Genomic DNA, 16,962 nt, shown 5'->3' with positions numbered 1-16,962 from the left:
GACAATATGCCCAAAGAAAGATAAATTCACTAATATCACTACAAGAAAATTATCTATTTTCGAAGGTCATAACATTTGAAAAAACCTTTAATAGACCTTTGATACATCTTTTTTCGGAGGTTAACTCAACCTTCAAAATAGATCCCGTCGAAAAAAGTTTTTCAAATGTTTAGTAACCTTCAAAAATATTAATTTTCAAGGGTTTATTTTAACCTTTGAAAATTATTATTTTACAAAGGTCACATGTCTTTGATAATTTTCAATACTTTATCGGTAATTATTTTTTGTCTAATGGTTTTTTTCTAAGGTTTTCATTATTTTTAAAGGCTTGTAATGCTATTTTCAAGTATATTAAAGCCTTCATAAATAGTTCTTTATCAACAATTGTAATTCCTTTGAAAAAAAAAATATCACCAACATTAAAATTAAATCAGAACCAAAACTTCCAGTAAGCTAAAATGAATAAACAACAATAATCACAAAAAAAATTCTATAAACACTACAAGAATTTTACTATTTGCCAATGCAAAAAAAGAAAAAAAAAAATCGACAAATCTTACAAAAAGCATTAGCAGAAGCTTGGATTGGTCTTCATCTTTGACCATTTGCACTATATTGCTGTAAGATATAGCCCTGAAAAGATGTATTAAAATTCAATAAGCACAACATACTCGATTTTACTTGTTTTAAATGAATCATGTATCAAAATTAATAAAATAAACTTATGCCTTCGAGAGATAAGCTAAATTTAGAGAGTAGAATGATCAAAGAGACAAACTTTATTTTTACCATAGAAATAGACTGAGAATATCACACAAATTAAAGACATACAAAATAAAAGATCGAAAGATTTAGGTATAAGATATGAGAAATATTATCATTCTTAGCATTATTGCAACTAAACTAGATAGTTTATATTGTGTTAACCAAGCAAACAACTACCCCTCAAAGCAAACACCCAACTAAATATTACTCTCATTCAAGCATGCTCACTAAGTAGACAAAAGAGGATATTGAAATCATATATCTCACCGTTCTACGGAGTATTGATTTCAATGACGATCAAAGCTTTTCTTTAGGGCTTCTAAAATCACAATGCATAGTCACGAAGATCCATAAAAGTCTTGATCATTTGTATTACATAACCTTCATATTGAGAATGAATGGATATAACAATGTGAAATAATCATAGAGGCACAAAATCATAATGAGAATAATTACTCTCATGAAGCAAACTTGTAAGCAATAAAATTTTACACTCTTATACAGATAGTCAAGAAGTCGAAACAAAGGAAATAAAAACAATATCATACCTTATAAGTAGAAGAATGTATTACACCATCAAAATAAACAAAGAAAATCTATGGGCATAAGTCAAAACATAAGAAAATATCAATTCCAAAAAATATAGTAATGAACTTATTAAAGATATGCAACACGAATTATGCATATCATTATGGCTATAGTCAATATAGGTTATGAACTCAATCCATGAAAATCATTCTTCGTCCCCATAATGACCAAACCAAAATACCCATTTCAACCCATGATTAAAGAAGTATAATAATAGAAGATCCAAGTACCGTTAGATATGTTCTCTACAAAACAGTTTTAGAAAATTGTTCTCTATCTAGAATCATTTATTAGTTTTAAAAACTCATATCATTTTTTCTGAAAGATAATAAATTTTGGATACACTTGTATCATCCAAGAAAGAACAGTTTCAATTGTTGTAAATAAAGACATAAACAACGGTAAAGCAAGAAAACATAATTTTGGAAGAATTAGCCAAACCTTTCTCATTAAATCAGCCAAATGCTTCTTTAACAACGTATCTCATGATTTAAACATAAAGAAAATTCGTTCTCACCTCTTAAGCTTGTCAAGACCTTTATTCCCAATGATGAGACAACTAATATGAATGTTATCGATTGCTTCACAGATCTTTTCACGACCATCATTTCAATAAATCTTAAGCAACACAAAGATTTGTTCCATTATGGAAAAATTTCAATGAGTAAAACAAGCAACACTTTGATTCCCAAAGCATCCTAATAATACATAATTGATACTTTGACTCTCAAAACCAATTAAAAAGTTCTCAAAATTAAAAGTTCCAAAAGTGACACTTTTAACTTTTAAAACAACCTAGAAGATTTCTAAATGACACTTTGACTTTCAAAACCAACCTATAAACCTCTTAAAAGTGTCTAAGTGACTCTTTGAAAACCAATTAAAAATGCTTAAATGTCTAAGAGCAAAACTATTAAGGAAACCTCATATTTAAGAAATATCTCTAAAATAGCAATAAGCCACGTTACTATTAATTACACTCATATATGAACAAATAAGAATAGGCCTCATATTTGCACCTTATGGCATGTCTATATCAGTTTGACATCAGTTTTACCTCGCTCACTTGCAACATCACAAATTGGATGGATTAAAATTGAAAAATAAAAATTAACTTAACCTGCAATATCAAATTTCAGTTTATGCAACAATATTTCTAATAGTTATTGTAAAATTATTAAGGTCTAGTGGCTCAAATTTTTATGAAGGACTGTGTTATAGTTATTGAAAATGGGTGGACACTTATTTAGAATGTTTTGATTTCAACACAAGGTCTTTGGTTCCTACAAATACATGTACATAAAAGCTATTTACACATTAAATTCAAATAAATAATTTTTCAAAAAAAAAAATGGTCCATACATTTCTAGCACCATACACCAATCTTTGGATTTAATTCATGTCACACTATTCTAGGAATGAAACATATATCCACAATTAAATCAAAAAAACAAGTTGCAAACAACTAGTAATGGTAATTGGTAAAAATGGAACAACTTGCCCCACTGAAAAATGATAATATTTATATCAACTATAAAATTGTATTCCACCAAATGATTACCTGTGTTCTGATATGAAATTCTCCAGTCATATGCAACCATATACGTAGTTTTTTCCTCGTAACCCATTCGAATCAAGTTAGCAATTAGGACTGCCCACACAAAATAGCTATGAGCAAACTAGTCAGTAGCAACAAGCCCATTGACAGGCCTGACCTTGATTCCTGGAGGATCTAATCTAGTTTCATTATCCAATGACATATGCTCTACCAAGCATGAAAGTTTGCAAGTAAAAAAGGTTCAACAAGCATACCAAATTTAGTTATATAAAACTAACCAACAAATTCTTTAGATGTGCACAACGTCAAACAGTTCATTGCAAATATTACTATCCAGACAAATTCTTAAACAATCAATTACACAACACCAGTAACCACAACTTCAGATAATTCAATACATCAAATACCTTAAAACCCCATATTGTATAGCTCTCATATATCACTATACAATTTATGTAGAATATTTACTAAAACTTAGCATTATATATAAAACTCTGATAATTAGACAAACAAACTTGAAATGATTAAACCATTCAAACAAGGGTATAGAGGAGGGTCATAATATTAAATACCTTTTATACACTTTGCTAAATATACCGCCCCACATATCTTACCCACCCTAAACGACCACGTTGAGGAAAAAGCACCAGAAACAATAAAGAACCAAATGAGAAAGAAATAGAACAAATGGTTTTTAGAGGGAAAAATATCCAAATACGGCAGAGGCGAGTGGCGGTGGACGAGCGGAGCAGCGACTATTTGAAGAAAAGTAAAAGGGAGATATGAGGGTTGAGGCAGCTTACAAAACGCGTGCATTAGTAATGGCGATGAGCGAGCGTGCAACGACGGCGACGAGCGAGCTGACGACGCTCGTGCAGTGGCGTGTGGCGGTCATGGTCGTGCCGCTGAGAGTGAGAGTAAGAGTATGAGAGGAAGTCGAAAATAGGGGGAGAGTGAGAAGGAATCGAAATAGAACTGATTAGAGATTGAGAGAGAACCTCATTCAACACAACACCATGGGAGATTTTCCAAAGCCTTCTTGTGAGTTGAAACGATGTTGGGAATCAGACTGAATGGCGGAAGTGTGTTGCACGAACTGAGCGATGCCTGAAACGACGGAAATCGGACTTAGCGGTAGAGATGTGATATACAAGTGAACGGACCGAGCGGCAGAGCTAGGAGGAGGGATGGAGAAAACAACAGATCAGTGGGAAATTTTCAAAGATTTTAAAAATCCTTCGATTAATGTAGACTTTTTCCAAAGAACTATAAAAACCTTCGATAAAAGGTAAGTATTTTCAAAGTTTTTTTTTTTTCCTTCGATAAAGATAATAAATATTTTTAAATTGATAATGATAACATATATTTTCAATATTTTTTTTAGTTTATAAATATTTTTTCAAAGTCTTAAAAAACCTTCGAAAAGAGTTAGTTTCCTATCAGAAGGACTTTTGATTTTAATAACCTTTCATAATATAAATAGTCTTTTGCAGGTTTTTTTAAATACATTTGATAAAAGAATATTTTTAAAGGTTTTTTATAACATTTGATAAAATGAAGATTTTTTTTTTTTTTTTTTTAAGGTTTTCTAAATACTTTTGGTAAATGTATATATTTTTTTTAAAGGTTCTTTTATAATCTTCAACAAAATGAAGATATTTTTCGAAGGTTTTCTCAATAACTTCAATAAATATATATGTTTTTCAAAGATTTTTCATAACCTTTGATAAATAGATATATTTTTCAAAGGTTTGCTATAACCTTCGACAAAATGAAAATATTCTTTGAAGGTTTTTTTAATACCTTCAATAAAAGTATATTCTTTTCCAAAGATTTTTTTATAACCTTTGATAAAATGAAGATATTTTTCAAAGATTTTCTTAGTACGTTTGATAAATATATATATATATATTCAAAGGTTTTTTATAACCTTCAATAAAATGAATGTATTTTTCAAAGACTTTCTAAAAAACCTTCGTTAGATATATATTTTCTTCAAATGTTTTTAATAACCTCCGATAAAATATGGTTGAAATAGACCAACTTTATTGTAGTGTATAATGTCAAGTGATTACACCATTGTACTTATTTGTAAAGAAATGGCTATTATAATGACACACAAATAGCTTTAACATCTTTCTAAACCCTAAACCTAAAGGAGAAGACAACCCTAAAACATATTCTGCACAACCCAGAAAAAGAAACAAAATCGGAAGAATACACACCCAGGATTTTCAAGTTAAGGAAAAATATATTAAGTCAGCATTTTAAGGAACATCATTCTATCTAGAATAGCAATCGCTGGGACATCCTAAAAAATAATCCAAGAAACAAGATGACAAACAATTCAGAGAACAATTGACATCCTTTAAAAAAAAATTTGTTAACGTCAGATCTCTAACAACAAAGTTTCTAAGTAGTTTTGTAATTTAACCTTAAATTTTTAAGAAAGATTAAGGGCAAGTTCCTAAGTATAGTTCAGTTGCATAAGATAAATTAATGCATTCCATTACACATTTAGAATTGTTGTAGCTTTTGAAATAATTGTTAATAACAATATGCTTCTAAAAAAACCACTTGTAAAATGAAGTAAAATCGGTGTTAGCTAAATTTTAGCTTTTAACCTTGAAAAAAAATAGGTTATAGTATTTGGAAAATAATGTTAAATTATTGTGATCGATAAAAATGATTACATAGACCCGTTGTCAAAATTTGCGTAAGCTTTTCTGTTCATAATTTATATTTTTAAATATTTTTAAAATATTATATCATATGTGCATTCAACTTTAAGTTTAACTTTTGTCTGCTCTAAATTATTTGTTAGATATGGGAGAAATATTTACAAATTTTTAATTAAAATATGATATTGATTTAAAGACAAAATTGGTGGGATTGAACTAATATTGAAAATATAAAAATTGGTTGTGTGAACTAAATATACAAAATCAATTTTAATTTATAAATAATAAAATTGAAAATTGAAAAATCGATAAAGAAAGTAACTATTGATTCTACGAGAATCTATTTTAAAAGCTAGTAGATAACAAATTTTAAAAATTGTGAGAATGATTAAATGCGTTATTTTATCAAATTTATTCCCAATCAATTTTATCAAACACTCAAAGCATTTAAGATTTTAACTAATTATTTTTAACTTTCAAAGTCGTTTTTTTTCCCCTTTCAAAATCACTCACTTACAAAGTTACCCAAACCTATCTTAAAGATATAATTAAAATCCACAAAGTTTGTGAAACTTAAACATCAAAATTATATTAAAGCGAAATCATAAGCCAAACACTAAATTTTTTTAATGAAACTCGATACTTATCTAATATGGTATCAGACTCTATAAAACCCCAAATGGATATTTGGTCTACAAAAAATGAAGAATTCGATTCAAGAATGGTGAATCGAAAGAAGCACCATTTTAAAATAGCGAGATAAAAAGATTTCGTAATTTTAATAAGATGCACGAGTTACGTCACCCATAAAAAAGAACGGGGTAATTTAAATGTAATTTAATTTGCATTTTGTGAGTGAAAGAGAACAGGGAGGAGGAAACTTCTCCAAATGATTTCTTGAAGAGAAAGGCCCTATGCAAAATTCAAGTAGTGGTGAACATTAATAAATCTTTTTCACCTAATTTTTCTTTTCTTTTATTTTACTTCTTTCTTTTTATAATTATCATTCATTAGAAGCAAATCTTAAGATATTACCCACCTTCAAATTAATCCCACTAAAGTTCTAATTCACCCCATCATAAAGTAATTGACTACGTATTTATACCAAAATAACCCCCCAATCATTTATGTATTTTCAATTTTGTCCAAAATTTTTCAAAATTCTCATTTCTTCCCTTATTGTAATAAAAATTCTTAAGTAAGTTTTTTGTTTAAAAAAATGTTTTTTTAAAGTACAAATTGGGTGTGGGCATATTAAAAAAATGTTGACGTTTGTTAACCTTGCACATTAAATAATTAATTTATTAACATGTTTAGACATGTGACTATATAATTCAAATGTTACTTAACACCAAAATTTAAATGTTCATGTTAATGGAAATATGATTATTTTAAAAAAAAAAATAACATTTATCAAATTTTTTATCTTATAATGAAAGTGTCTATTCACTTCATATTTCGATGTTTCATGGGAAAATATCGATAAAAATCGACCCGTGTAATATGTTGACACATAAAAAAGACCTTTTCTATTAATAAAATTCAACTCACCCGTGGATAAAGTGTAACCCACCCCACCCTCATAAAAATCCAATTATGTTTCAAGTGGTATTTCTAAATGAAGTGTCCACGCGTCCAAATATCATATAATAGTTTTTTTAATTAACCAATAGCTTATTAATAACTAATAAAAACTTTTGAAAAAATATATGTTTTATCTTTTGAGTTTTGAATCTAATTTGTTGTTTTGTTTTTTGTTTTAAAATTTTGAATTGGGTTTCAATTTAGTTTATAGATTCAAAAAGGTTAGAATTTCCACTTGAGATCTGAATTTTATTTCAATTTGGTCACTAGGATTCAAAATTTACATTTTCAGCATCATTTTTTTTTCTAAATACTCGTTTTTCATCTTTAGTATTAATGTCTATTTATTAGTTAAAATAATTATAATTAATTAAATTTCACTATTTTTTTTCATTATTAAAATTAATTTAAAATTCTATTTCATAATTTTTTTAAAATAATTAATAGACATTAACGTTAAAAATTGAAAGTGGGTATTTAGTGAGGGATTAAAAGTGTAAATTTGAAACTTGAGAACCAAACTAAAACAAAATTCAAAATTCAAAAATAAAATTGTAACATTTTGTAATGCCCATATCCAAGATTCGACATCTGATGGCCCCAACATTCCCTTGCGGTAACAATACCCTTGCTTATCTTGGACCACTTCTAAGAGTGAAAACAACCCTCACAAACCAACATGAATCCTCAACAAGATTCGTCCCCACTCACATGCTTTCTAAGAAAAAATCTCAAAATGTCACTCAACGTAGGATTGCTCAAAGCTAATCATACTTAACTTTGGAGTTCCTATGATTAAGTCACCAAAAAGACAGGTACTCCTTATTGGTATAAATAGTAAATTTCGATTCTTTTAAACTTTTTTTAATCATACTTTTATATCATTGAAATCCCTCTCAATTCTCATTCGAATATGATCTCGATTCATTTATGTCTCCCTCCTAAATTCAGAGTATAATAAGAATTATAATATTGTTAAATCTATATCCCAAATGAAAATTAGATCTAAAACTTAAAGCTCAAAAGGATATTTTTTTCTAAATTAGTTAAAAAAAAAATAAAAGTTAGAATACTTTGAACATATTGGTAGATCGTCATCGTCCCACAAAAGGGCTATGAAGTCTAGTAGTAGATAATGAGACCACTCACCCAATAAAGACAAAAAGGTTTTCATAATAAAACCCATCCACAAGCGCCACGCACAGCTGTTAGTGCGCAGCCCAAATAGGGTCGGTGCGTGCGGCACTGCCGCCACCCATGTACCATCCACTCACAACTCAACTTCAACTCTCAAACAAGATATTTAGCCAAGAAAATTTCCCATAGAACTCTTGGACAATTTTTCACACCACATTTATTGTTCGTATACCACGTCAATCTACTTTTAAAAATAGAGTGAGATTTATTGATATTAATGTAAGATCTATAAATATTTATGATGACAAATTTATAGTGTAAATAAGGAGTATGGTACTTCCATAATACTAGAAAAATTCTCTATTGAATCAAACAGAACTTTGAAAACAATGGTCTCAATGAAAATAAAGGTGTATGTTATATCTACAATAACTAGATGTAGCTTAAGTTGCACTTCGTCTCATGCTCTTCTCTCTTTTACCCACAATAAAAAAATATTAAAAAGTATATATTTTTTAAAACAACAAAAGTGCCACGAGTCACATTTCCATTAGGCATTAGTCGGGCTGAACCCTAATTTTTTTCCAAACTTAAATAATTATTTTAGATATATTTAATATTATATTTACGACATATTTGGGAGTGATTTAAAAATAGTTAACATTACTTTTGTCATTTTCAAAATCACTTTGAAACATCATTTTAATCATTCAATATCAATTTTGATGATATGAAAATTACATTTAAAAGTGTAGAATTAAACATTAAATTAATTTTACATGGTAAAAGCAAGTTTCAAAGTAATTTTAATATGACAAAAGTAATTTTAACAGTTTAATCACTCTCAAACATACTTTTATAACCCATAAAAACGAGTTGTAGCAATCCATTAAATATTAAGTTTACAATTAACTATTATTAATTAATATATGAACATGTTATATGTAAAACAAATTGTATAATTATTTTGTAATATTATATAATCTATAATGCATTATATAATATATATAATGCATTAAATGAATTGAGTTTATAACATGGAATATTGAATTTCTAATAGTTTTTTGTCTTTATTTAATATAATTATATTTTAAAATTTAAAATTCAATCTATATATATTGAAAACATTATAATGTTGTTATCAAATTTGCATTGTTTCGATAATTAAATTTGATAATAATTTTCAAAAACAAAATCCAGATTATTTGTCAAATACATATTTGTTGAACTTAGTGAATGTGAAGATATAAAACAATATCCAGATTCCCAACCAAATAGACCCAATTTTTTTCTTGACATGTCAAATATTTTCACATGTCCTAGGATCGACATCTTAGATATTTTATAATTTTTCTATTGTTATGAAATTGAGGAGCACAACGGAGCACAAGAAAATACAACGATTATGGAGAAAATATAATATACTAATAATAAATATAATATAATAATAAAATAAAAGAATTAAAATTATAGAAATTTAATAATATGAAAATTTAGTGGAAATTTGAAGTGGATTTCTCACCAATGTATGTGATTTTAAGATCCACCAAATGTCATTTTGTGCCACTATTTATAGGTAAAGTAGCAAGTAAGATGTGGTCTTATATGGACACCAAGCACGAATAACTACAAGGTACATGGACAACATGAAAATTGACACATGGCTTTTAGGACACTAAGCAATGGACATTTATTTATTTTTATAATAATTATAATACTCCTCCTTAGATACCCATATATATATATGTGAAATATGTTTTGTTAAAACCTTACTAGGAAAAACTCAATGGGACAAACCCTAGTGAAGGAAAAATAATACATATTTCATATAATATATACTCCTAAAACAATGCAATATATTTACTCCCCCTCATGAAAACATCACTTAAGATCTCTGAATCGCCACTTTCGAATGTTGTGTACCAATTTTTCAAAAGTTGTGATTGATAATGGTCTTGTAAATAAGTCTGTCAGGTTATCCTTCGAACAAATTTGTTGTACAGTGATGTCACTATTTTCTTCAAGATCATGAGTGTAGAAAAGCTTCGGTGAAATATTTTTTATTCTATCTCTTTTAATATATCCTCCTTTGATTTCAGTTTTGCAAGCTGTGTTGTCTTTGTGTAATATTATTGGAAGATTTTTATTAGAAGAGAAATCACATTTTTTACAAATGTGCTAAGTCATTGATCTTAGCCATACACATTCTCGGCTAACCTCGTGAATTGCAAGAATTTCAACATGGTTTGATGAAGTAGATGTTATGGTTTGTTTCACTGATCGCCATGTTATAGCAGTTCCTCCACATATGAATAGATAACTTGTTTAAGATCTAGCTTTGTGTAGATCAGATAAATTTCTAGAATCTGCATAATCAAATAGGTCAAAAATTAATTTATTTGAATAAAACAAACTCATATTGATTGTTCCTCGAAGATAACGGAGTATATGCTTAATTTCGTTCCGATGTCTTTTTGTAGGAGAAGAACTATATCTAGGTAATAAGTTTACTGAAAATGCAATATCTGGTCTTGTAATATTAGCAAGATACATAAGTGCACCAATTGCACTAAGATATGGTACTTCAGGACCAAGAAGTTCTTCATTATCGTCTCGAAGTCGAAATATATCTTTTTTTATATCCAATGAACGGACTTCCATTGGAATATTTAATGGATGTGCTTTGTCCATATAAAATCTTTTCAATTTTTTTCCTGTATAAGTCGACTGATGAATAAATATTCCATCTACTAAATGTTCAATTTGTAAACCAAGGTAAAATTTTGTTTTTTCGAAATCTTTCATCTTAAATTCTTTCTTATGATACTCTATTCCATTCGAAAACTCTTCAGGAGTTCCAATTATATTCAAATCATCAACATATACAGTTATAATAGCAAATCCAGATTATGATTTCTTTATAAAAACACATTGATATATTGAATTATTTTTATATCCTTTTTTTAATAAATATCCACTCAGACTATTGTACCAGATCCGTCCAGATTGTTTCAATCCATATAATGATCTTTGTAACTTTATTGGATATAATTCCCGAGAATTTGATGTATATGTTTTCGATACTTTAAATCCTTCTGGGATTCTCATATAAATATCATTATCAAGAGATCCATCTAAATATGTTATGACTACATCCATAGATGCATATCCTGATTTTCATACACAGTTTGACCAGTTAAATATCTTAGTGTAATTGCATCCACAATTGGAGAATATGTCTTCTCATAATCAATACCAGGTCTTTGTGAAAAACTTTGTGCAACTAGTCTTGCTTTGTATCTTGTGACCCCATTATTTTCATTTTTTTTTTATCACAAATACCCATTTTTATCCCACAAGTTTGACAATTTTTAGTGTTCAGACTACCGTTCCAAAAACCTATCGTTTTGAAAGTGCGTTTAATTCCGCATCGATTACTTCTCCCCACTGAAGCCAATATTTTCTATGTCAACATTCTTCAACAGATTTTGGTTCAAGATCATCATTTTCAGATATAATATCAAGAGCAACCTTATACGCAAAAATGTTGTCAATAACTACATTAGTTCGATTCCATCTTTTTCCTGTCGTGACATAGTTTATTGAAATTTCATTATTATCTTTAGGTATTTCACCTTCCCCACTAGTCATGTTGAGGATGTCATGTTAAGGGTTTCTTCATGAGTACTTACATCCTCAACCAAGTCTTTTTTACTATTAATTATTTTTCTTTCGAGGATTTTTATCTTTGGAACCCACTGGTCTACCACGTTTCTGGCGTGATCAGACTCGTTAATGATAACTTGTTGCGTTGGGATATCAATTTTTTATGGAACATTTGCAGCTAATATATATGATGACTTAGTTAATTTCTTTGCATCTATAAATACATCTAATAATTGATTTGCTATATTTTGCAAATAAATAATTTTATGAACTTCAAGTTCACATTGATATATACTGGGATCTAAATGAGATAATAACGATGCATTTCATATATTTTCTTTTTCCAATATCTTAATTCCCAAGGCGATGAGCCACCTCATTCAAGAAACGTGGACACCAACCAAAGGATTGCACCTAAGCATCCTTGGCAACCAACTCGATATCATTTACAAAAGAACTAATCTCATACAAGTCTACACGGTTATGCAGAATGGAGTTAATGAGCTTCATACAATCAGTGTCCACATAAACAAGGGGAAAAGGACTCCCACCAAAATTAACAATAATGTCATTCAAACCTTTCAGCATAGTCAGCCCTTCAAGAATCTTGATGGATCACTTCATAGCACTTTCTCGCATCCCACGAAGACTGCAGTTCCAGAAGAGTCACACACATGTCAAAACCAATCAGATCCCCTCAAGATGGTGCCTCTTTTAGGTTCACCAATCTTGATCGGATCACAATTTCTTCTTATTAGACCAACATCACCCATTTAGGCTTTATGGACTCTATACCATATTTGATAGTATGGGGTTCCATCTCAAAACCAATTGGCAAGGAGAAGAGTAACTCATCTATCCTATAAAAAGTGTGAGTCCCCTTGGTTTTTCTAATGTGGGATTCCAACATGATGGACGTTGATAGACATTGATAGACTTTTATCAATGTCTAACAATGTCACTGATAGACACTAGTAGAACAGCGTCTATCATTGATAGTTCTAAAATTTTGTTATATTTTGTTAATATTTTGATTCATTTTTCTATATTTAAAAATAACTTTTTAAAATATCCCTTTCTCTTACCGCGTTTTTTTTTTTAATCATTCAATTGTTTTAATTTTGCTTCTGATATAAGCCATTCCATTTCCAACTCAATCCCACGATTCTCATCTATTTCTTTCAAACCCCTTTTGGGTCCACGCTTCCATTTCCTTTTATTGGAATGTGAATATAAATCTCCCATCAATTCATTCTTTTTCGTTAAAATATTGTTATCATTCTTATTTTTTAACTCTCATTTTACTTTAATTCTTATATTTATAATAAACTCTGAATTAATCCTTATTATTATTAGTTTGAAATTATTTTTTTATCAAAATTGATAAAAACAACAATAATAGCTTCATTGTAAGTAGAGATACAATATGAAATATGAATATATTTTCAAATTTTATACACTTTCAAACTAATAAAAATAATAAGGATTCATTTTGATAAAAAGAATATTTATATTCAATTTTGATAAAAAAAAAAATAATTTCAAAATAATAATAATAATAAGGATTAATTTAAAGTTTATTAACTTATAGACTTTCAATCTAATAATAATAATAATAATAAAATCTTTGTAACTAATAATAATAAGGATTAACTGACCATAATAGATTCGATATGCCTAACTAATCATAATCTTGCATCAACAAAAATAACAATATTCAAATTAAAATTCATCTAGTTAATATAAAAATCGACGATGTTAATATATAATTATGTGTTAATTTTGACAATTATCGAAATAAATTCTATTCAATCTCAGGTTCTATTTGATAATCATTTAGTTTTTTTTAAAAAAAATTAAACCTATTTCATCTACAATTCTTATAATAATTTACATTTCTTTAAGTATTGAATTCTTAGTCAAATTTCTTAGAAGTGAAAATAGTGTTGATAAATTTAATTTAAAAAAAAAAAAACGAAAAACAAAAGGGTTAATCTTAGCTTTTAAGATTGAAAATCGTGGATAACACAATATCATTACAAAACACACAAAAGAAAATGTCTTTAATATCTTCCATTTCCCCTTTCAACAAAATGCCCACCTGTTTTCCACCATGGCCCATCAAAACACCCCTATATAAACCTCCCCTTCCCCTTACTTCTCTCTCACTCCAAATCCTCAGAAAAACAAAATGCCTTTCTTCCTCCCTCTCCTCTTCCTCTCCCTTTTCTCTTCTGCCACTGCTTGTGATCGTTGTATTCATCAAGCCAAAGCCGCCTTCTATCAAGACGAAGCTGCTGGTTTATGTAAACTTTCAATCCCTACGCTTTTAAAGGCCGATCCAAACCCGACCCAGATTAATTTTTCACAATTAACCAATTGGGTATGTTTCATTTCTTGCAGATAGAGGCGCCTGTGGCTATGGCGATCTTACATTGCAACTATCAAACGGCTACTTCTCCGCCATTATGCCTCCTCTATACAAGTATGGCGCTGGCTGTGGCGCCTGTTTTCAAGTAATTAAACACTCTTAAAACAAACAATCCTCTGTTTTCATTTCCCCTGTTTTTTGTGATTGGATTAATGCTCTGTTTTTGCAGGTGAGATGCAAGGACGATAAAATTTGCAGCAAGGAAGGGACGAAAATTATTGTAACAGATCGAAATGACAATACTTATACAGGATTGGTTCTTAGTCAGAAAGCTTTTGGTGAAATGGCTGTGAGTGGAAAAGATAGATTGCTATTGAGTTATGGAGTTGTGGATGTTGAATTCAAAAGGTTTGCCTTTTAGTTTTTTTCAATGATGGGTTCTGTTTTTGTTCTGTTAGACCTACCAATATTTTGATTGATTTAATTTAATCACCCACTTTGATGTTGACCAATTTTAAAAAGTTGTGATTATCTTTATGATCTTATCCAATTTTTATGATTTGGGTTTTGGTTTTTTTCTCTTTTTTTTTTTTTTTTTTTTTTAGGATACCTTGTATATACGATGACAAAAACTTGTTGGTTAGAGTGGAAGAATGGAGTCAATATCCTAATTACTTAGCCATTAAATTGCTTAACCAAGGTGGCCAAACAGAAATAGTAGCGATCGATATAGCTCAGGTCAGATCGATTATCAAAACATTTCAAATTCACTTCAAAATATGTCTTAACTAACGAGATAAAAATGTATAAACAGGTTGGTTCCTCGAATTGGGATTATATGGGTAGGAATTATGGAGCTGTGTGGGAGACTAAAAAATCAGCTCCGAAAGGACCATTGCAATTGCGGTTTGTGGTGACTTCTGGATATGATGGAAAGTGGATTTGGGCAAAATACGTGCTTCCTGTTGATTGGAGACCTGGATTGATTTACAATACTGGAGTTCAAATTTACGATATTGCTAAAGAAGGTTGTCCAACAGAACAATGTGGCGATGGACAATGGAGACGATAGATATATGTGACTAATCCATCAAATACATGTTATATATAAGGTTGTGGTATTTGATATCTAATACCATATTTAATGTAAGAAAGAGGAAAAATAAAATAAGGGATGGATGGAGTTGTATGATTATATCATAATCATAAAGTATATAATAAAGTAGATAAATTATTAATGATATGATATTTAGTTGTCATGGGTTCCAATTGGATGGTCTTTTTCTCTTTAAAGCTTAGTCTTGATTTCACACCAAGTGGATCTGAACATAGAGAAGTAATAAATGTGGAAATAAGTAACTATACGCACCGTATTGCTATTGACTATTGATGTTTTTTTTTTCTTCTTTCCAACGGCTATAAATCATAGATGCTATCAATAGATTATATTGTGGGCAAAATATTAGTTGGCCAAATATTACCTTTTATTAATGTGAGTAGGCTTTTTTTTAAACAAAATATTTTTTTGGTGTCTAAATTTTCGATCTAGTTTTTTATTTGGTTCATGAGCTGTCAAAAAGGACCTTTTTAAATATAAAAAAATATTTAAAAATTTTACAATTTATAGCAAAAGACTTTAAAAGTATAAAATACTTTTGAAATTTTTTACTATGAAGTAAAATATTTTTGGGATATTTCTATTTATAAAAGTTGTCCGTTGTAAAATATCACACTTTTACCTATAACTTTTGAATTTACCTGTTATTTAGTCTAGATTTCAAAATATTACATTTTTTTTTACTTTGAGTTTTGAGTTTCATTTCAATTTGGTCCCTAAAGCTTCAAGATTTTCACATTTAACCTTCATTTTCATTAAATACTTACTTTTAGTATTTAGTGTTAATATTTATTAATTAATTTAAAATAGTTAAATTGAGTACAATTAAATTAATTTTCACTCTTTTTTCATCTCCATTAATATTAATTTAAGAAGTTCATATCATAATGATTGTAAATTAGTTATATAAAGTTAACGTCAAATACTAAAGTGATCATTAGTAAAAATTTAAAGATAAAAGTGTAAAATATAAAATCTGGGAACCAAATAAAAATTTAACTCAAAATCCAAAGTGAAAATATAATATTTTAAAATTTAAGACCAATTAGAGATTAGACTCAAAATTTAACACCTACTTAGGCATTCTCATTTTAACAATGTACTTTTTTTTTGGACTTTTGTAATAAGTTAAATTACGTCTTTAACATTTTAATTTCATCCTATGAATTTAAATGATCAATAAAGTTGATATTTTTTATTTATTAAATTTTTTATTTTTATTATAAAATTATAATAGAAAATAGATGCTCACTACTTAGTGTCCCAAAGATCATGTGTCACCATTCATGATTTTCATGTGTCTTGTAGTTATTCATGTTTGGTATCTATATAAGCCCACATCCAACTGGCCACTTTGCCTATAAATAGTGGTATTCGGTGGATCTTAAAATCACACATACATTGATGAGAATTTCACTTCCACTAATTTTCATATTATCCAATTTCATGATTTTGGCACTTTTATGTTTTTAGTTATTTTATTTTATAATTTTAG

The 16,962-nt window shown here is 28.7% G+C and overlaps 1 protein-coding gene and 1 long non-coding RNA gene across 5 annotated transcripts; one reads left to right on the top strand and one right to left on the bottom strand.

Annotated features, from left to right (window-relative positions):
- Window positions 1–417: 417 nt before the first annotated feature.
- LOC150036282 (uncharacterized) lies at window positions 418–4,132 on the bottom strand. Of its 4 annotated transcripts, XR_016529839.1 has the most exons (5): window positions 3,910–4,132; window positions 3,715–3,816; window positions 2,915–3,004; window positions 1,033–1,146; window positions 418–633 (listed from the first exon to the last, which is right to left on the bottom strand). It is a non-coding gene; the product is annotated as an uncharacterized LOC150036282 (long non-coding RNA). The 4 variants fall into 4 exon arrangements; XR_016529837.1 differs by having other exon boundaries at window positions 2,915–3,816; XR_016529838.1 differs by having other exon boundaries at window positions 1,033–3,004.
- A 9,946-nt stretch (window positions 4,133–14,078) lies between these two features.
- Window positions 14,079–15,593, top strand: LOC120078132 (expansin-like A2). Its single transcript, XM_039032351.2, has 5 exons — window positions 14,079–14,285; window positions 14,383–14,495; window positions 14,580–14,758; window positions 14,956–15,088; window positions 15,165–15,593. Exons 1-5 carry the CDS (start codon window positions 14,171–14,173, stop codon window positions 15,420–15,422), a joined length of 798 nt encoding a protein of 265 aa, XP_038888279.1. The 5' UTR covers window positions 14,079–14,170; the 3' UTR covers window positions 15,423–15,593.
- The last annotated feature ends 1,369 nt before the right edge of the window (window positions 15,594–16,962 follow it).

The sequence above is a fragment of the Benincasa hispida genome, chromosome 5 (assembly GCF_027475165.1).
Source record: "Benincasa hispida cultivar pf3 chromosome 5, pf3_genome.v1.1, whole genome shotgun sequence".
NCBI classification, from domain to species: Eukaryota; Viridiplantae; Streptophyta; class Magnoliopsida; order Cucurbitales; family Cucurbitaceae; genus Benincasa; species Benincasa hispida.
This window is presented reverse-complemented; position numbering and strand designations above follow the sequence as displayed.